Here is a 20,470-nt window from a genome sequence, read left to right as displayed (position 1 = left end):
TAGACCAGCTCTGTGTAACCTAGACCGGTGTCTGTGTAACCTAGACCAGCTCTGTGTTACCTAGACCAGTGTTACCTAGACCGGTGTCTTTGTAACCTAGACCAGCTCTGTGTAGCCTAGACCAATGTCTGTGTAACCTAAACCTGTGTAACCTAGACCAACATCAGTGTAACCTAGACCAGTGTTACCTAGACCGGTGTCTGTGTAACCTAGACTAGCTCTGTGTAACCTAGACCAGTGTTACCTAGACCGGTGTCTGTGTAACCTAGACCAGCTCTGTGTAACCTAGACCAGCGTCTGTGTAACCTAGACCAGCGTCTGTGTAACCTAGACCAGCTCTGTGTAACCTAGACCAGTGTTACCTAGACCGGTGTCTGTGTAACCTAGACTAGCTCTGTGTAACCTAGACCAGTGTTACCTAGACCGGTGTCTGTGTAACCTAGACCAGCTCTGTGTAACCTAGACCAGCTCTTTGTAACCTAGACCAGCGTCTGTGTAACCTAGACCAGCTCTGTGTAACCTAGACCAGTGTTACCTAGACCGTTTTTTTTTTCGGTTCCTTGCCACTGTTGCCTTTGGCTTGCTCAGTTGGGGATATTTTGGGAATATTTAATTTAATTTAATCAATCAATAAATCTCACTAGAAACAAACCTTGTTGTATTATTTTATTTTAATGCTGTGAAGCTGCTTTGATACAATCTGTATTGTGAAAAGCGCTATATAAATAAACTTGACTGGTGTCTGTGTAACCTAGACCAGCTCTGTGTAGCCTAGACCAACATCTGTGTAACCTAGACCTGTGTAACCTAGACCAGTGTCTGTGTAACCTAGACCAGTGTCTGTGTAACCTAGACCAACATCTGTGTAACCTAGACCAGCTCTGTGTAACCTAGACCTGTGTAACCTAGACCAGTGTCTGTGTAACCTAGACCAGCTCTGTGTAACCTAGACCAGTGTTACCTCGACCGGTGTTTGTGTAACCTAGACCAGCTCTGTGTAACCTAGACCAGCTCTGTGTAGCCTAGACCAGCGTCTGTGTAACCTAGACCAGCTCTGTGTAACCTAGACCAGTGTTACCTAGACCAGTGTCTGTGTAACCTAGACCAACATCTGTGTAACCTAGACCTGTGTAACCTAGACCAGCGTTTGTGTAACCTAGACCAGTGTCTGTGTAACCTAGACCAGTGTCTGTGTAACCTAGACCAGTGTCTGTGTAACCTAGACCAGTGTCTGTGTAACCTAGACCAGTGTAACCTAGACCAGTGTAACCTAGACCAGTGTCTGTGTAACCTAGACCAGTGTCTGTGTAACCTAGACCAGCGTTTGTGTAACCTAGACCAGTGTAACCTAGACAAGTGTCTGTGTAACCTAGACCAGTGTCTGTGTAACCTAGACCAGTGTCTGTGTAACCTAGACCAGCGTCTGTGTAACCTAGACCAGCTCTGTGTAGCCTAGACCAACGTCTGTGTAACCTAGACCTGTGTAACCTAGACCAGCGTCTTTGTAACCTAGACCAGTGTAATCTAGACCAGCGTCTGTGTAACCTAGACCAGCTCTGTGTAACCTAGACCAGTGTAACCTAGACCGGTGTCTGTGTAACCTAGACCAACTCTGTGCAACCTAGACCGGCGTCTGTGTAGCCTAGACCAGCTCTGTGTTACCTAGACCAGCATCTGTGTAACCTAGACCAGTGTAACCTAGACCGGTGTCTGTGTAACCTAGACCAACTCAGTGTAACCTCGACCGGCGTCTGTGTAACCTAGACCAGCTCTGTGTAACCTAGACCAACTCAGTGTAACCTAGACTGGCGTCTGTGTAACCTAGACCAGCGTCTGTGTAACCTAGACCAGTGTAATCTAGACCAGCGTATGTGTAACCTAGACCAGCTCTGTGTAACCTAGACCGGTGTCTGTGTAACCTAGACCAGCTCTGTGTTACCTAGACCGGCCGGCGTCTGTGTAACCTAGACAAGCTCTGTGTAACCTAGACCAGCGTCTGTGTAACCTAGACCAGTGTTACCTAGACCGGTGTCTGTGTAACCTAGACCAGCTCTGTGTAACCTAGACCAGTGTTACCTAGACCGGTGTCTTTGTAACCTAGACCAGCTCTGTGTAGCCTAGACCAATGTCTGTGTAACCTAAACCTGTGTAACCTAGACCAACATCAGTGTAACCTAGACCAGTGTTACCTAGACCGGTGTCTGTGTAACCTAGACTAGCTCTGTGTAACCTAGACCAGTGTTACCTAGACCGGTGTCTGTGTAACCTAGACTAGCTCTGTGTAACCTAGACCAGTGTTACCTAGACCGGTGTCTGTGTAACCTAGACCAGCTCTGTGTAACCTAGACCAGTGTCTGTGTAACCTAGACCAGTGTCTGTGTAACCTAGACCAGCGTCTGTGTAACCTAGACCAGCGTCTGTGTAACCTAGACCAGCTCTGTGTAACCTAGACCAGTGTTACCTAGACCGTTTTTTTTTTTCGGTTCCTTGCCACTGTTGCCTTTGGCTTGCTCAGTTGGGGATATTTTGGGAATATTTAATTTAATTTAATCAATCAATAAATCTCACTAGAAACAAACCTTGTTGTATTATTTTATTTTAATGCTGTGAAGCTGCTTTGATACAATCTGTATTGTGAAAAGCGTTATATAAATAAACTTGACTGGTGTCTGTGTAACCTAGACCAGCTCTGTGTAGCCTAGACCAACATCTGTGTAACCTAGACCTGTGTAACCTAGACCAGTGTCTGTGTAACCTAGACCAGTGTCTGTGTAACCTAGACCAACATCTGTGTAACCTAGACCAGCTCTGTGTAACCTAGACCAGCGTCTGTGTAACCTAGACCAGTGTCTGTGTAACCTAGACCAGCTCTGTGTAACCTAGACCAGCTCTGTGTAGCCTAGACCAGCGTCTGTGTAACCTAGACCAGCTCTGTGTAACCTAGACCAGTGTTACCTAGACCAGTGTCTGTGTAACCTAGACCAACATCTGTGTAACCTAGACCTGTGTAACCTAGACCAGCGTTTGTGTAACCTAGACCAGTGTCTGTGTAACCTAGACCAGTGTCTGTGTAACCTAGACCTGTGTAACCTAGACCAGTGTAACCTAGACCAGTGTAACCTAGACCAGTGTCTGTGTAACCTAGACCAGTGTCTGTGTAACCTAGACCAGCGTTTGTGTAACCTAGACCAGTGTAACCTAGACCAGTGTCTGTGTAACCTAGACCAGTGTCTGTGTAACCTAGACCAGTGTCTGTGTAACCTAGACCAGTGTAACCTAGACCAGTGTAACCTAGACCAGTGTCTGTGTAACCTAGACCAGTGTCTGTGTAACCTAGACCAGCGTTTGTGTAACCTAGACCAGTGTAACCTAGACCAGTGTCTGTGTAACCTAGACCAGTGTCTGTGTAACCTAGACCAGCTCTGTGTAACCTAGACCAGTGTTACCTCGACCGGTGTTTGTGTAACCTAGACCAGCTCTGTGTAACCTAGACCAGCTCTGTGTAGCCTAGACCAGCGTCTGTGTAACCTAGACCAGCTCTGTGTAACCTAGACCAGTGTTACCTAGACCAGTGTCTGTGTAACCTAGACCAACATCTGTGTAACCTAGACCTGTGTAACCTAGACCAGCGTTTGTGTAACCTAGACCAGTGTCTGTGTAACCTAGACCAGTGTCTGTGTAACCTAGACCAGTGTAACCTAGACCAGCGTCTGTGTAACCTAGATCAGTGTTACCTAGACCGGTGTCTGTGTAACCTAGACCAGCTCTGTGTAGCCTAGACCAACGTCTGTGTAACCTAGACCTGTGTAACCTAGACCAGCTCTGTGTAACCTAGACCAGTGTGTAACCTAGACCATAATCGTGTGTGTGTGTGTGTGTGTGCCAGGTCCAGTGCAGTAAAGCAGACTGTGGCAGATGCTGATAACCGTGTGTGTGTGTGTGTGTGTGTGTGTGTGTGTGTGTGTGTGTGTGTGTGTGTGTGTGTGTGTGTGTGTGTGTGTGTGTGTCAGGTCCAGTGCAGTAAAGCAGACTGTGGCAGATGCTGATAACCGTGTGTGTGTGTGTGTGTGTGTGTGTGTGTGTGTCAGGTCCAGTGCAGTAAAGCAGACTGTGGCAGATGCTGATAACCGTGTGTGTGTGTGTGTGTGTGTGTGTGTGTCAGGTCCAGTGCAGTAAAGCAGACTGTGGCAGATGTTGATAAACCGTGTGTGTGTGTGTGTGTGTGTGTACGCCAGGTCCAGTGCAGTAAAGCAGACTGTGGCAGATGCTGATAAACCGTGTGTGTGTGTGTGTGTGTGTACGCCAGGTCCAGTGCAGTAAAGCAGACTGTGGCAGATGCTGATAAACCGTGTGTGTGTGTGTGTGTGTGTATGCCAGGTCCAGTGCAGTAAAGCAGATTGTGGCAGATGCTGATAACCGTGTGTGTGTGTGTGTGTGTGTATGCCAGGTCCAGTGCAGTAAAGCAGACTGTGGCAGATGCTGATAAACCGTGTGTGTGTGTGTGTGTGTGTGTATGCCAGGTCCAGTGCAGTAAAGCAGACTGTGGCAGATGCTGATAAACCGTGTGTGTGTGTGTGTGTGTGTGTACGCCAGGCCCAGTGCAGTAAAGCAGACTGTGGCAGATGCTGATAAACCGTGTGTGTGTGTGTGTGTGTGCGCCAGGTCCAGTGCAGTAAAGCAGACTGTGGCAGATGGCGTCAGCTGAGTAAAGAGTCGGCTCTGACGGCTTCTCTGGCATCATCGTATCGCTGCGGGATGAAGATCAACAGCGTGAAGGTAAGAACTCGTCGCTCACCGGCCCGCCGAGGAGTGTGTGCTGGAGTGTGTGTGTGCTGGAGTGTGTGTGTGCTGGAGTGTGTGTGTGCTGGGGTAGTTGACAAATGGCCAAGAAAAAGTACTTTTTTTGGAAAACATAACTTTTTAAGAAAAAATACATATATTTATGGAGTATGAAAACTGCAGTTTCAGAAAATAGTAGTGGTCACTCATTTTGTCAATGAGTTCACACATTTTTTTCACGTTTTCACTCAACAGTACTGTAAATGTGTCCTATGGTGTGACATTTAAAAAGTACTAAGAAATTATATTAAATAACATAAAAAAATACTTGAGACAGAATTGTTCACATTATTAAAACATTATTTTCTTAAAGTGGTATTTATTTTACATGAAAGTACTAATTAGAATCATTTTCACCATGGATAGATGAACCTGATAAACTTTTCCCTACGAATGTCAATAAAACTTTTTCGCCAACCTTACAAAACTGTTTGAAATTATACCTATTTAAGAGGAGATATTATTGTAACTCCCCTAATGCCAAACCTGACTCTTTTTTTAAAGATATTTTAAAATAAGTATATTTTTCTGTTGTTTTATGTTTGTCACACCATAGGACAAAACGTCACACTAAAGGACAAAGATAGTCATTGCATAAAAAGAGTCAGAATATATAGTGTTTATTGTAACAATAATAAAGGAGGACATTTGTTTTTTTTGTTGTAACTGTTATGAAGTTTGTTAAGAACTGGTAAAATAATGATCACTGTGGGGCATCGATGAGAATGCACAAAACTCCTTTTAGTTTCTTTATTTGATGGCTCAACATGTGGATCAAGGTGTGTGGTTACTATAAAAGAATAACAACACTGCCATCAGTTACAAGTATGACAAACATCAAACATTAACACATTGATGCATATAACAAGCAGGTTTCACCAGGTTTAAAAGAGTTAAACAACAGATCTAAATCCTCAAGTGACCAATTGCAAACAATGTACTACATCAACATTCATATACATACAACAAATAATATTATTCATGGTTAAGATAGAAAGGTACCCACCAAACAATCTGTACACAATCATTATACATAACAATATGAGAATATATATATATATATAAAATACAAACTATCAACTTACACTTGATGCACGCACACAGTCCACGTATCAAAAAAACCCAGTCAAGGCCATCATTGCCCTTAGGCCTCGACCACCATTCAAATGGCTTCCACCATGTCCATGTGCTCAAAGAGGAAGTGGGGTGACAGATATTTAAAGGAAGTGGGGTGACAGATATATAACAGTCAGTATCGCCCTCTACTGGCTCAGTTCCTTCAGAACAGCCGCCCCCAAATTTGTCCCACAAATTTGCAATAACGTTACACTAAGCATTACTGTTAGGGACAGCAGGGAGGCGTATCAGCCGACTAACTGGTCGAAGATATGTTCTGTCTTTCACTCTCACTTCTGCAGTGCGTATTCTTCCATCTTTACCATGAATCAACTTAATTATATGACCTACAGGCCAAAGTGCTCTAGGCAACTGGTGGTCCACCACTAGGACAACGGCATTTAACTGGAGAGCATCAGTGTTGGTTTGCCATTTTGCCCTGGTTTGTAAACTGGGTAGGTAATTTCTTATGAACTGTGACCAAAACCTATCAGCAAGGATTTGACAGGACCTCCATCTTCGTCGACTGAGTAGTTCACACTCATGATACATGACCTGCGGAAGTGAAGGGTCTCGCCGCCCCATCAGAAGAAGATTTGGGGTGACAGGATCAAGATCGGCCACGTCAGTGGACACATAACCCAAAGGTTTCGAATTTAGAATCCCCTCAATCTCAACTAGGACGGTGGTCAAAACTTTGTGTGTTACGGTCTGTGAATTCAAGGTAACATTTAGAGCAGTTTTAATAGACCGAATCTCCCTCTCCCAAGAGCCTCCAAAATGTGGTGCATGAGGTGGATTAAAGAAAAATTTGATCTGGTACTCAGCTAATTTGTCTTTCAGGTCTGGGTGCAGGGCAGTGAATGCATCTTTAAGTTCTCGTTCTCCCCCTTTAAAATTTGTTCCTTGATCAGAGAACAATTCGGCAGGCTTTCCCCTTCGGGAGATAAAACGTCTTAAAGACATCAAGAAAGAATCAATGTCAAGGCTGGTTAGAACTTCAATATGTACCGCTCTTGTGGTTAAACACTTAAACAGTATTCCCCATCTTTTCTCGTTTCTTCTGCCCAATTTGACAATAAGTGGCCCAAAACAATCCATCCCTGTAGAGAAGAAGGGTGGTTGATGTAAACGTAAACGTGCTGGAGGTAAATCTGCCATTCGTGGAGATATTGGTTGAGCTCTCCATTTTTGACACTCTGCACAGCTACGTTGTTCTTTTCTCACAGCCTCTCTTCCTCTGAGAATCCAGTATTTCCTCCTCAACTCTGCAAACAAACGTTCTGCACCAGGATGTTTTAAGTTACTGTCATATTGTTGAATAAGCAGCTTGGTAATTGGATGTTTTGAATCCAAAACTATTGGATGAACTGTCTCTAATTCCAACTGATTGCAATTGCGCAGTCGGCCTCCCACTCGAATTACTTGCATTACCGTATCGAATTCTGGGGCTAATGTTACCAAACGACTTGATGATGACAGAGATTTTCCATTGCTAAGACTCTGAATCTCTTCAGGGAAACTGTCTCCTTGTGCAGATCTTAAAATCATTAATTCCGCCTGCTGATACTCCTCAGCAGAAGGACTTCGATTCTCTACTGAGGCCGCCCCATGAAGGGATTTTGCGGTAGCATAAACTAGATCCTTGAAGCTATCAGCTTGTGAAGGTTCTGGAATTGAATAGCATGAAACTGCAGTTAGATTCAGACAAGTGATTGGTTTGCGCAGTTCTTCGGTGTCATCATTTATCAAAGCTGAAGGATTTCTTGGCCAGTATTCTGGCGACAAATGCAAGAAAGGGGGACCTTTGAACCACCTACTGTCTTCCCTAAGATCCTGTAGGGTCCGTCCTCTTGTAACATCATCTGCTGGATTATTCAATGAATCTACATAATGCCAATCTCGGGAGTCAGTCAGTTCTTGAATTTCAGCAATTCGGGTTCCAACGAATACCTTGAAATGACATGAATCAGACTGAATCCAAGTCAACACAGTTGTAGAGTCTGTCCATAAATGAACTCCAGATATCTTGATAGTAAGCTCTTTCTTTAACAGGTGGGCAAGTTGGGCTCCTGTCAGTGCTGCACATAATTCCAATCTTGGCATTGATAGCTGCTTTTTTGGTGCAACTCGTGAGCGTGCAGTTAAGAATGCTACCTCTACCCGTTTTAGTGGATCTTCTGTTCGCAAGTATCCCACACATCCATAGGCACGTTCTGAAGCGTCACAAAATATGTGAATTTCTTGCACACAATCAGTTTGGTCCATTTCAGTACTCACGTAACACCGGGGAAGTCGGATCTCATTCAAGTGTTGGAGCTCCCTTTCCCATATCTTCCAAGCCTCTAAGAGGTCACCAGGGAGTAGAGGATCATCCCATTCTCTCTTTTTGTTCCACAACTGCTGCACAATTATTTTTGCCCTTGTAGAAAAAGGAGTGATATATCCAAGAGGGTCATATAAACTGGCGATCATTCTGTAAATATTTCTCATAGTGATGGGGGATGATTTTGGTGTGTAAGACTTGTACATCAAAGTATCTGATTGACACAGCCACCGAAGCCCTAAAGCTGGTTCTTGAGGATCCATATCACTCTGATTAAGCCAGTGTTCACCACTCTGAGATAATACTTCCTTCGGCAGATGATGAATGATACCGGCAGCATTACTAGCCCACTGTCTTAGCTCAAAACCTCCTTCAGTAAGTAGCTTCCTCATTTTGTCCACAAGAGCTCGGGCTATCTCAATTGAAGGAAAGCTCTGTAACCAATTGTCAACATAGAAGTGCTGCTGGACAGCTTTGCATACATCTTCCGACTGACCTTGTTCAATGACATGCTGCTGCAGTGCATAAGTAGCACAACATGGTGAACAAGTTGTGCCAAAGGGAAGTACTTGCCACTCATATACACTGGGTTGGGTTTCCCTCAAAAGATCACGCCACAAGAATCTCAAGATTGGCTTATCTTCTGCTAACAACCTCACCTGGTGAAACATCCCTTTTATATCGCTACTTATAGCGAATGAATGCTCTCTAAAACGCAGCAGAATACCCAAAAGGGATGAACTTAGGTTTGGTCCTGGTAAGAGTAGCTCATTCAAATTGTGTCCCTGATATGAAAATAAACAATTAAACACAATTCTGTTCTTTCCATTATGTGTTACCATATGATGAGGGATAAACCAGGATTCTTTGGGGCATTCCTTTTCTCTGGTAACTTTAGTGACATATCCTGCATGCTCAAGTTTGGCAATCTCGGCATTATAAGCAGCAGCACGTTCTGAATCTTTGATGAGACGCTTCTCAGTATTACGAAGGTTAGCCAGAACTGCTTCAGGAGGTGCTGACAGATTGGGCATGTTCTTTACACGTAGTAAAGGAGTAGCATATCTCAGAACTCCATCCACGTCTACTCTGGCTGTTCTAGCTTGCAAGTGATCCATGGCCTCTTGATCTCGCTTAGATCTGGTAACAAGTTTTTCACTTCTGTATGGCAATACATCCAATTGCCACAACTTTTCTACTTGATGGTAGATTTCAGATGATGAAGAAACATTTGAAGTGAAAAAACAAGAAGTTGCATTACCAGCATGTAGGAGACCTTTGACTGGACCCTGTAGCGTCCATCCAAGTTTCGTTCTGACTGCCGCAGGACCTCCAGGCGGTCCTAGTCTCACTGGCTGTACAGGAGTTATCAAGTGTGGATTATCTGACCCAATCAGTATGAGTGGTCTGACATTGGTAAAATGAGGTAAGGACAATCTCCTAAGATGGTTATACTGCCGCTGAAGTCTGGTTATTGGGTAAGTATGTTCAGCCAAACCTAACTGAGTTGCAGTAAATGCTTTCTTGATTGTGTAGACTTTATTTGGCTGGTTAAGAGGAGACAGACAGATAGTCACCGCAGAGCCCTGCAACACTCGTAGATCCTGTCTCACGGTTCTCAGTGTGATGCTTTCAGGATCACCTTGTAACTTTAACTTCTCTGCTGCTTCTTGAAGAAGAATTGTCCTCTCTGAACCATCATCCAATATAGCATAGGTTTCCAACGTGTGATTACCATTACGTAAGAGCACTTTACTGATTTTCAACAAAACTTGGCTACATCCAGCTCTCCGATCAAGGTAAAGAATGTCAGTTGGAGTAGAGCTTACTAGACCACAAGTTGCTGTAGTTAAGCTCTCTGCAGGCTTAACATTTACTTCATGCAATGCTTGAACATGTTTACCTTTGCAGATGTCACATGTAATTCTCAGACGACACTGGGCAGCTTGGTATCGAAATCCGCATTTCCAACAGCGGTTATTGGACTTTATCCAATCCCTCTTCTGCTCCGTAGTAAGCTTAATGAAGTTGACACATTGATCCAAGAAATGCATATTGTTGCAACAGTAGGAGCAATACATTTTCGACTTCCCTTGTGGTTGAGGCATTGATTTCTGCTCGGAAGTGTTGTAGGTCGAACCAAGAAGCACAGTCGTTGACTTACTCTTCATATTAAAACTCTGACGCTCTCTTTGCTTGGTACCTCCTTTCCAGGGCTCATGTGAACACTCAAACACTTCCTCTTGTATCTGCAATTCATATTCGAGCCAGTCAGCAAAATCTAGAAGGGATGGTACTCCTCTCTTCAAAGGGTAGAGATATCGTCTAAAGTTAGCTCGAAAGTCATATGGTAGCTTGTTTGCTAACCTAGCTACATGTGACCCACAATAAAGTTCGACATGGCCTTCATCACCCAGTTGCTCTAACATCCCGACCAATGCTCGTACTCTCAATGCGAATTTGCGGAATCCAGTAGGATCACCATTCTGGACAACAGGTCCATCCATTAATCCAGCAATCCGACGCAGAGCAAGCTGATGGGGCTGACCATAATGTTGAATAAGTGAAGCCATTGTATCTGAGTAAGGGTGATGAGAATTACAATAAGAATCAGCTATCAAAAGTGCCTCTTCAAACTTCAAATGATCCAGTAAAATCTGGTACTTAAATTGCTCTGTGGCATCTTGTGGAAGGATATTCTCCAATGATATCCTAAGTCTAGCAAACTCTCTTGGGTCATCAGATGTAAAATCAGGGATAGACGGCTTGGGTCCCCGATATGTCATCTCTTGTACACCAGCTTGGTTATTAGAAAAACTGTAGTATCTGTGTGGAGGCACTGGTGGAGGCCTAGCATCTCGTCTTACTGGTCGACAACTTGGTGCCATGTAAGGTAAATTACAATAATCAGAGTCTGGATCCTGATAACTTGGAGTAGACGGAACTGGTAACCTCTGCATTTCAAGTCTGCAAATGCGGTCTCTGAGATCTTCCATCATACCAAGCTCTGTTTCTTTAGAAAGACGCAACTCTTTATTATCAACTCTTATCGGAGGAGGTGGCAGTGGCCATTCTTCTTCGACGGCTGCTGGCTGATACACTGATAGAGGAGAATTCTCTTCTGCTACCTCCCTAGGCTGTGAAGTACGTTCAAAGGATAATGTTTCTGCTGAATTTGGTGTTGGCAACACCCCATCTTGGTCCAGCTGCCTTTGTAGCTCTGATACAGTCCGTCGCAGTCTTTTATTATCCTCTTGCATCCGATGAAAGGAATCTGCCATAGACTGAGAATACTGGGAGGTAATCTGTGGTGAACTCTTATGAATAGGTGTCTGTTCGACAGGGGGATCTTCATCCACTGTGCTCCAGTTAGTTAATGTTGAGAAATGAGAGAAAGATCCCTTCTCTTTGGCTCTCTGCATTGATCTTTGTTCAATTCTCTCATCAGGAACAAGTCGATGATTTGCTGCTGATGGTAAATTCACCTCATATTGACTCATCCATGCGGGTGGGCGAATTAGCCGCTTTGGACGAACATCAGCTGGTCGGTGATCTCTACCCCTTGCTGCATGTGCCATCTTGATCCACAGCAATTATCCAGCTCCGGCTCGAAGGACCATTTGTTATGAAGTTTGTTAAGAACTGGTAAAATAATGATCACTGTGGGGCATCGATGAGAATGCACAAAACTCCTTTTAGTTTCTTTATTTGATGGCTCAAGATGTGGATCAAGGTGTGTGGTTACTATAAAAGAATAACAACACTGCCATCAGTTACAAGTATGACAAACATCAAACATTAACACATTGATGCATATAACAAGCAGGTTTCACCAGGTTTAAAAGAGTTAAACAACAGATCTAAATCCTCAAGTGACCAATTGCAAACAATGTACTACATCAACATTCATATACATACAACAAATAATATTATTCATGGTTAAGATAGAAAGGTACCCACCAAACAATCTGTACACAATCATTATACATAACAATATGAGAATATATATATATATATAAAATACAAACTATCAACTTACACTTGATGCACGCACACAGTCCACGTATCAAAAAAACCCAGTCAAGGCCATCATTGCCCTTAGGCCTCGACCACCATTCAAATGGCTTCCACCATGTCCATGTGCTCAAAGAGGAAGTGGGGTGACAGATATTTAAAGGAAGTGGGGTGACAGATATATAACAGTCAGTATCGCCCTCTACTGGCTCAGTTCCTTCAGAACAGTAACTTTATATATTCGTTTTAAAAGCTTCTTAAGGAGGTCCTGTCCTATGGTGTGACATCTGTGTCCTATGGTGTGACAGGCCAAAGCGTCACACCAAAGGACATTTCCTGTGACATTTTCTGTCACACCAAAGGACATTTGAGCTTTTGTGGCAGTTAATAACCATGCTAATACTAGTTGAACTGTCATTAGCAATTGGCATGATACATTTGCATAATATTACATAGTCCTGCTGTTAAAAATACATTTTTGTATTAAAAAATTAAATTTAGGGGTGTCACACTAAAGGACAAAAAATCTTAACTTCAGTGGTCTGAAAACATAGTTAAATATTTGAACAATTCTGAGAGAAATACTTGCCATGTGCACTGCTCATGGGCTTCATAGCGGTCTTCAGTCACATGACCTTGAATGGGGTCTTTCAACTAAATTTAGTTGTCCATGATATTGCCCAACTTAATATCAGGTTATTGCATAACACCAAAGGACATTTTTTTCTGTGACAAACTTTATTAAATTCCTACATTTTTAGAAATGTATGTATAGGAAAAGTGATGGCCACTTAGTGAAATAGACACTTGCACAATTATGCCAGGAGTGTTCATTAAGATGTTTAAACATTATTTTCTTTATTTATAAAAGTTAATATTTATGAAATAATGTTGTCTACCGTCACACCATAGGACGATTTTGAGATTTGGCTCAAAGTTGTAAAAAAATAAAAAATAACTCAGGTATTCAAACAACAAATTCATGTAAAACAAGAAAATGTTTAACAATTTATAGTATTCTAAATGATGAAAATGTGAAATAAATTATTTTTTATGTTCTGTGACGGTGAAAAAGCCACGTCACGTCAACTACCCGCTGGAGTGTGTGTGTGCTGGAGTGTGTGTGTGCTGGAGTGTGTGCGCTGGAGTGTGTGCGCTGGAGTGAGTGTGCTGGAGTGTGTGCTGGAGTGTGTGTTGGAGTGTGTGCTGGAGTGTGTGCTGGAGTGTGTGTGTGCTGGAGTGTGTGCTGGAGTGTGTGTGTGCTGGAGTGTGTGTGTGCTGGAGTGTGTTCTGGAGTGTGTGCTGGAGTTAGGGATGTTAACCGATGACCGTTTGACCGATGGTTGACCGTATCAACGTTGACCGGTCAAAGTTGTCGGTAGTCGGTTAAAAAAAAAAAAAAGTTATCTCTAAATTAGGCTATTATAGACAGTGGACTTTACTCTACTACAGTTAGCCATCTCATTCCAAGATGTTTTTGTGTGAAGTGAACAAATCCCTCACACTCAATTTTTCATAACTCACCTGTTTGTATTTAATAAACCAATAAAAACATTTGGCGCGAGGTCACAGCGTTTGGGTTCGCGCGCTCACAGGGTTTGCGAAAAGTAAAGGCTACAGGCTAACACTCGAGGTTAGAGCCAGGGCAGACGACAGGATGAAGCGTGTAAAGAAGTGTGTGGGACCATTTCACCAAAAAGAATGACACAGATGTAAGTTGCAACTTGTGTGATACAGTGCTTAAATACAGTAGTAACACATCAACTATGATCACCTTAAAACGCGACACCCGCAAGCCTCTTCGGGTGAGAAAGGTAGCCAAAGCGGGAGGCAGAGCGGCAGAGAGATGCGACAGAGTTGCGAAATTGCAGGCACGATATTGTACAATATTGGGAAAATATTAGATATTGGGAAAAAATTAGCCAACATTTCGATAGTTTTTTCCCAACGATATATATTGCGAGTCATGATCAATCCAGGCTAAAGTCAATAATTACCATTCCATGATATTAATAATTTCACTAATAAGCAAGCTTCATTACAAGTGACAAAAAGGTCACTTAATATTTTATTCCAAAATTAGAACATATTTCTGTCAGAATTCGGTGAACGTTCTACGCAGTCCAACGTGGCGGCGCTCTTAACAGATGTTTGTTCATTCCTCAAAATAAGTACGAAAAAATCTTATTCTCTCTCTCTCTCTCTCTCTCTCTCTCTCTCTCTCTCTCTGTTTTCGGTGCTGGTGCAGTGACGCGTTAATGTAAACGGCACCTAAAAGCTGTCACAAAGAACCAGCAAAAGTAATGATTATGAATATGTAAAATATTGCGATGAGACATTTTAATTATCTATTAATAAACAAGTGTTTTCTGTGTCGGCTGCAAAGATGAAATCTGACTCGCGATCTTCGCAGTTAGTGAACGCGCCGGAGAGAAATACACATTTCACGGATTAAATCGTTTTATTTTGTTTTGAATGGTTCTGTTTAAAAGTAGAGATTTCTGTAGATAATAGATATATTTCTATTTTTTTTTAGGTGTGTGAGACGAGTAAGCTACCTTATACGTTGAGTTTCGGTTTATGGATGATAGCTTAATGTTAGCTCCAGTTCAGGCGCTGGCGCCTCCGTGTCGTGATATCTCTGCTATATTTACTTTTTTTTATTAAATCGAGAAAATTGGATAATGAAACGCTGATTAAAATTAAGATACAATTAATACAAAACGAAATTCGTTTTAAAGAAAGGCTTTGTGCTTTCTGTTTGAGGTCTCTGTGAAAGTTTTAAAGCAGTCTTTTAGTGCCGCTTTGAGCGGTCGCGTCCGTAATGGAGAACTGTCCCGTAAAATTGTTTTTTCCTCATAAATGCGAACACGAAAAATAAAAGACAAAAGACTTTTTAAAAAAGACAACCATCCACAACTTTATAACACTCCAGTCAACATCCTCCTTTTTGTAGACGAAATAGTCCCAAATAGCTGATTTTGACTTTCTTTTTAGTACGAAATATCATTCTCTTAATACACCATGGGTGCTACTACCCTTCACATCGCATGTTCCGGCGATGTGACTATTGCTCATGCGCACAGCCCTATATTTTAAACTAATCGGTTAACCGGTTTCAACCGGCTAATGAGGCTCGGTGGTCGGTCAAGAAATTTTTTAGTTTTCGCCATCCCTAGCTGGAGTGTGTGCTGGAGTGTGTGCTGGAGTGTGTGTGTGCTGGAGTGTGTGCTGGAGTGTGTGTGTGCTGGAGTGTGTGCTGGAGTGTGTGTGTGCTGGAGTGTGTGTGTGCTGGAGTGTGTGTGTTCCGGAGTGTGTTCCGGAGTGTGTGCCGGAGTGTGTGCCGGAGTGTGTGCCGGAGTGTGTGCCGGAGTGTGTGCCGGAGTGTGTGGTGGAGTGTGCATGCTGATCCTCACGTCTCTGTGCTTTTGTTTTGCAGAGCGAAGGAAGTGATGCATGTTCTCAGCCGGAGGACGTGGTAAAGATCTTTCATCTCTTGATGCGGTTGATCAGTGTTCAGTGATTTTACTCTGGCCATTCAGTGACCAAACAGACTGTACGACAATCAGACAGAAATATATTAATATGACCATGAAGTTCACAGACCCAACAGAATTCAGACTGATTAACATGATTAACTCCACATATTGTTGATGATGATGATGATGATGATGATGATGATATTGATGATGATGATGATGCGTCTGTCGTTGGTCAGCGTGTGGCCGGTGTGACGGACAGCTGGTGGCTCTCGATGCTCATCCTGCCGCCGCTGTTCAAGGACAGTCCCGCTAGCCCGTTCCTCAGTGCGTATTACCCGGACTGTGTAGGCATGAGCCCGTCTGCCGGCCCGGGGAACCAGCGCCAGGAGCAGCGGCGGGCGCCACCGCCACACGGTGAGTCTGATCACTCTCGTCAACACAACCACATGTTTTCAGAATCAACTCTCTGAAAGACTCGTCAGCATATGAACAGATGTAGATTCCATGACTACAGGACAACCAGTGTCTTCTTTCAAACTAGTGGAGAGAAAACATATTTAAGTGTTTATTTATTGCACTCAATCATATCTATAAATAAATCACTTCAGCAGATTCACACCAAACTTTACAGTTTTATTCATATCTATATTCTGAAGGTTTGTTTGAATATTTCATTTGCCTGATTTATAGAGCATACTCATAAACACATAGCAAAAGTGTATTTATTTCTGTCTCTTGAGAAATGTATGAAAATTTGTGAATTTTTCATTAGATAATGCGTGTGTGTGTGTGTAGTTCCCGGACTCTCGCCGTATTTCCAGCCCTTCTATCAGCCGAACGAGTGTGGGAAAGCCTTGTGTGTGAGACCCGACATGATGGAGCTGGACGAGTTGTATGAGTTCCCAGAATTTTCCAGGGATCCCACCATGTATCTGGCGCTGAGGAACCTGGTGCTGGCGGCCTGGAACCGTGACTGTAAGGTACGAACATCAGCGCTCATGCGTTAGCTAGTCTAGTCTGTGTGTTGAGGTTCTGTTGTGTGTGTTGAGGTTCTGTTGTGTGTGTTGAGGTTCTGTTGTGTTTGCTGTTTCAGGAGATTCAGTTGTGTTTGTTGAGGTTCTGTTGTGTGTGTTGAGGTTCTGTTGTGTTTGCTGTTTCAGGAGATTCAGTTGTGTTTGTTGAGGTTCTGTTGTGTTTGCTGTTTCAGGAGGTTTTGTTGTGTGTATTGAGGTTCTGTTGTGTTTGCTGTTTCAGGAGGTTCAGTTGTGTTTGTTGAGGTTCTGTTGTGTTTGCTGTTTCAGGAGATTCAGTTGTGTGTGTTGAGGTTCTGTTGTGTGTGTTGAGGTTCTGTTGTGTTTGCTGTTTCAGGAGATTCAGTTGTGTTTGTTGAGGTTCTGTTGTGTTTGCTGTTTCAGGAGGTTTTGTTGTGTGTATTGAGGTTCTGTTGTGTTTGCTGTTTCAGGAGGTTCAGTTGTGTTTGTTGAGGTTCTGTTGTGTTTGCTGTTTCAGGAGGTTTTGTTGTGTGTATTGAGGTTCTGTTGTGTTTGCTGTTTCAGGAGGTTCAGTTGTGTTTGTTGAGGTTCTGTTGTGTTTGCTGTTTCAGGAGGTTTTGTGTGTGTGTTGAGGTTCTGTTGTGTTTGCTGTTTCAGGAGCTGTTGTGTGTGTTGAGGTTTGTTCTGTTGTGTTTGTTGATGTTCTGTTGTGTGTGTTGAGGTTCTGTTGTGTTTGCTGTTTCAGGAGGTTCTGTGTTTTGAGGTTCTGTTCTGTGTTTTGAGGTTCTGTTCTGTGTTTTGAGGTTCTGTTGTGTTTGCTGTTTCAGGAGGTTCAGTTGTGTTTGTTGAGGTTCTGTTGTGTTTGCTTTTTTCAGGAGGTTTTGTTGTGTTTGTTGAGGTTCTGTTGTGTTTGCTGTCTCAGGAGGTTCAGTTGTGTTTGTTGAGGTTCTGTTGTGTTTGCTGTCTCAGGAGGTTCAGCTGTGTTTGTTGAGGTTCTGTTGTGTTTGCTGTCTCAGGAGGTTCAGCTGTGTTTGTTGAGGTTCTGTTGTGTTTGCTGTTTCAGGAGCTGTTGTGTGTGTGTTGAGGTTTGTTCTGTTGTGTTTGTTGATGTTCTGTTGTGTGTGTTGAGGTTCTGTTGTGTTTGCTGTTTCAGGAGGTTCTGTGTTTTGAGGTTCTGTTCTGTGTTTTGAGGTTCTGTTGTGTTTGCTGTTTCAGGAGGTTCAGTTGTGTTTGTTGAGGTTCTGTTGTGTTTGCTGTTTCAGGAGGTTCAGTTGTGTGTGTTGAGGTTATGTTGTGTGTGTTGTTGCAGGAGGTTCAGTTGTGTTTGTTGAGGTTCTGTTGTGTTTGCTGTTTCAGGAGGTTCTGTTCTGTGTGTTGAGGTTCAGTTGTGTTTGTTGAGGTTCTGTTGTGTTTGCTGTTTCAGGAGGTTTTGTTCTGTGTGTTGAGGTTCTGTTGTGTCTGCTGTTTCAGGAGGTTCAGTTGTGTTTGTTGAGGTTCTGTTGTGTTTGCTGTTTCAGGAGGTTCTGTTCTGTGTGTTGAGGTTCTGTTGTGTTTGCTGTTTCAGGAGGTTCTGTTGTGTTTGTTGAGGTTCTGTTGTGTTTGCTTTTTTCAGGAGGTTTTGTTGTGTTTGTTGAGGTTCTGTTGTGTTTGCTGTCTCAGGAGGTTCAGTTGTGTTTGTTGAGGTTCTGTTGTGTTTGCTGTTTCAGGAGGTTCTGTTGTGTTCGTAGAGGTTCTGTTGTGTTTGTTGTTTTTCAGGAGGTTCAGTTGTGTTTGTTGAGGTTCTGTTGTGTTTGCTGTTTCAGGAGGTTCAGTTGTGTTTGTTGAGGTTCTGTTGTGTTTGCTGTTTTTCAGGAGGTTTTGTTGTGTTTGTTGAGGTTCTGTTCTGTTGTGTTTGCTGTTTCAGGAGGTTCAGTTGTGTTTTTTGAGGTTCTGTTGTGTTTGCTGTTTCAGGAGGTTCAGTTGTGCTTGTTGAAGTTCTGTTGTGTTTGCTGTTTTTCAGGAGGTTTTGTTGTGTTTGTTGAGGTTCTGTTCTGTTCTGTTGTGTTTGCTGTTTCAGGAGGTTCAGTTGTGTTTGTTGAGGTTCTGTTGTGTTTGCTGTTTCAGGAGGTTCAGTTGTGTTTGTTGAGGTTCTGTTGTGTTTGCTGTTTCAGGAGGTTCAGTTGTGTTTGTTGATGTTCTGTTGTGTTTGCTGTTTCAGGAGGTTCAGTTGTGTTTGTTGAGGTTCTGTTGTGTTTGCTGTTTTTCAGGAGGTTTCGTTGTGTTTGTTGAGGTTCTGTTGTGTTTGCTGTTTCAGGAGGTTCAGTTGTGTTTGTTGAGGTTCTGTTGTGTTTGCTGTTTTTCAGGAGGTTTTGTTGTGTTTGTTGAGGTTCTGTTCTGTTGTGTTTGCTGTTTCAGGAGGTTCAGTTGTGTTTTTTGAGGTTCTGTTGTGTTTGCTGTTTTTCAGGAGGTTTCGTTGTGTTTGTTGAGGTTCTGTTGTGTTTGCTGTTTCAGGAGGTTCAGTTGTGTTGTTGAGGTTCTGTTGTGTTTGCTGTTTCAGGAGGTTCAGTTGTGTTTGCTGTTTTTCAGGAGGTTCTGTTGTGTTTGCTGTTTCAGGAGGTTCAGTTGTGTTTGTTGAGGTTCTGTTGTGTTTGCTGTTTCAGGAAGTTATGTTGTGTTTGTAGAGGTTCTGTTGTGTTTGTTGTTTTTCAGGAGGTTCAGTTGTGTTTGCTGTTTCAGGAGGTTCAGTTGTGTTTGTTGAGGTTCTGTTGTGTTTGCTGTTTCAGGAGATTTTGTTGTGTGTGTTGAGGTTCTGTTGTGTGTGTTGAGGTTTTGTTCTGTGTGTTGAGGTTCTGTTGTGTTTGCTGTTTCAGGAGGTTCAGTTGTGTTTGTTGAGGTTCTGTTGTGTTTGCTGTTTCAGGAGGTTCAGTTGTGTTGTTGAGGTTCTGTTGTGTTTGCTGTTTCAGGAGGTTCAGTTGTGTTGTTGAGGTTCTGTTGTGTTTGCTGTTTCAGGAGGTTCAGTTGTGTTTGCTGTTTTTCAGGAGGTTCTGTTGTGTTTGCTGTCTCAGGAGGTTCAGTTGTGTTTGTTGAAGTTCTGTTGTGTTTGCTGTTTCAGGAAGTTATGTTGTGTTTGTAGAGGTTCTGTTGTGTTTGTTGTTTTTCAGGAGGTTCAGTTGTGTTTGCTGTTTCAGGAGGTTCAGTTGTGTTTGTTGAGGTTCTGTTGTGTTTGCTGTTTCAGGAGGTTTTGTTGTGTGTGTTGAGGTTCTGTTGTGTTTGTTGAGGTTCTGTTGTGTGTGTTGAGGTTTTGTTCTGTGTGTTGAGGTTCTGTTGTGTTTGCTGTTTCAGGAGGTTCAGTTGTGTTTGTTGAGGTTCTGTTGTGTTTGCTGTTTCAGGAGGTTTTGTTGTGTTTGTTGAGGTTCTGTTGTGTTTGTTGAGGTTCTGTTGTGTGTGTTGAGTTTTTGTTCTGTGTGTTGAGGTTCTGTTGTGTTTGCTGTTTCAGGAGGTTCAGTTGTGTTTGTTGAGGTTCTGTTGTGTTTGCTGTTTCAGGAGGTTCAGTTGTGTGTGTTGAGGTTATGTTGTGTGTGTTGTTTCAGGAGGTTCAGTTGTGTTTGTTGAGGTTCTGTTGTGTTTGCTGTTTCAGGAGGTTTTGTTGTGTGTGTTGAGGTTCAGTTGTGTTTGTTGAGGTTCTGTTGTCTGTTTCAGGAGGTTTTGTTCTGTGTGTTGAG

General features: G+C 42.9%; 1 protein-coding gene across 2 annotated transcripts in view; it reads left to right on the top strand.

Moving 5' to 3' along the window:
* Window positions 1-20,470, top strand: part of kdm1b (lysine demethylase 1B) — a 46,171-nt gene that overhangs the window by 6,247 nt on the left and 19,454 nt on the right. For both annotated transcript variants that reach the window (XM_079879305.1, XM_079879304.1), the window contains exons 6-9: window positions 4,663-4,776; window positions 15,735-15,773; window positions 16,014-16,191; window positions 16,573-16,757. In XM_079879305.1, the coding sequence (XP_079735431.1) occupies window positions 4,663-4,776; window positions 15,735-15,773; window positions 16,014-16,191; window positions 16,573-16,757 (516 nt within the window). The remainder of the gene's footprint in view (window positions 1-4,662; window positions 4,777-15,734; window positions 15,774-16,013; window positions 16,192-16,572; window positions 16,758-20,470) is intronic.

The sequence above is a fragment of the Squalius cephalus genome (assembly GCF_949319135.1).
Source record: "Squalius cephalus genome assembly, chromosome: 8".
Classification (NCBI taxonomy): domain Eukaryota; kingdom Metazoa; phylum Chordata; class Actinopteri; order Cypriniformes; family Leuciscidae; genus Squalius; species Squalius cephalus.
This window is presented reverse-complemented; position numbering and strand designations above follow the sequence as displayed.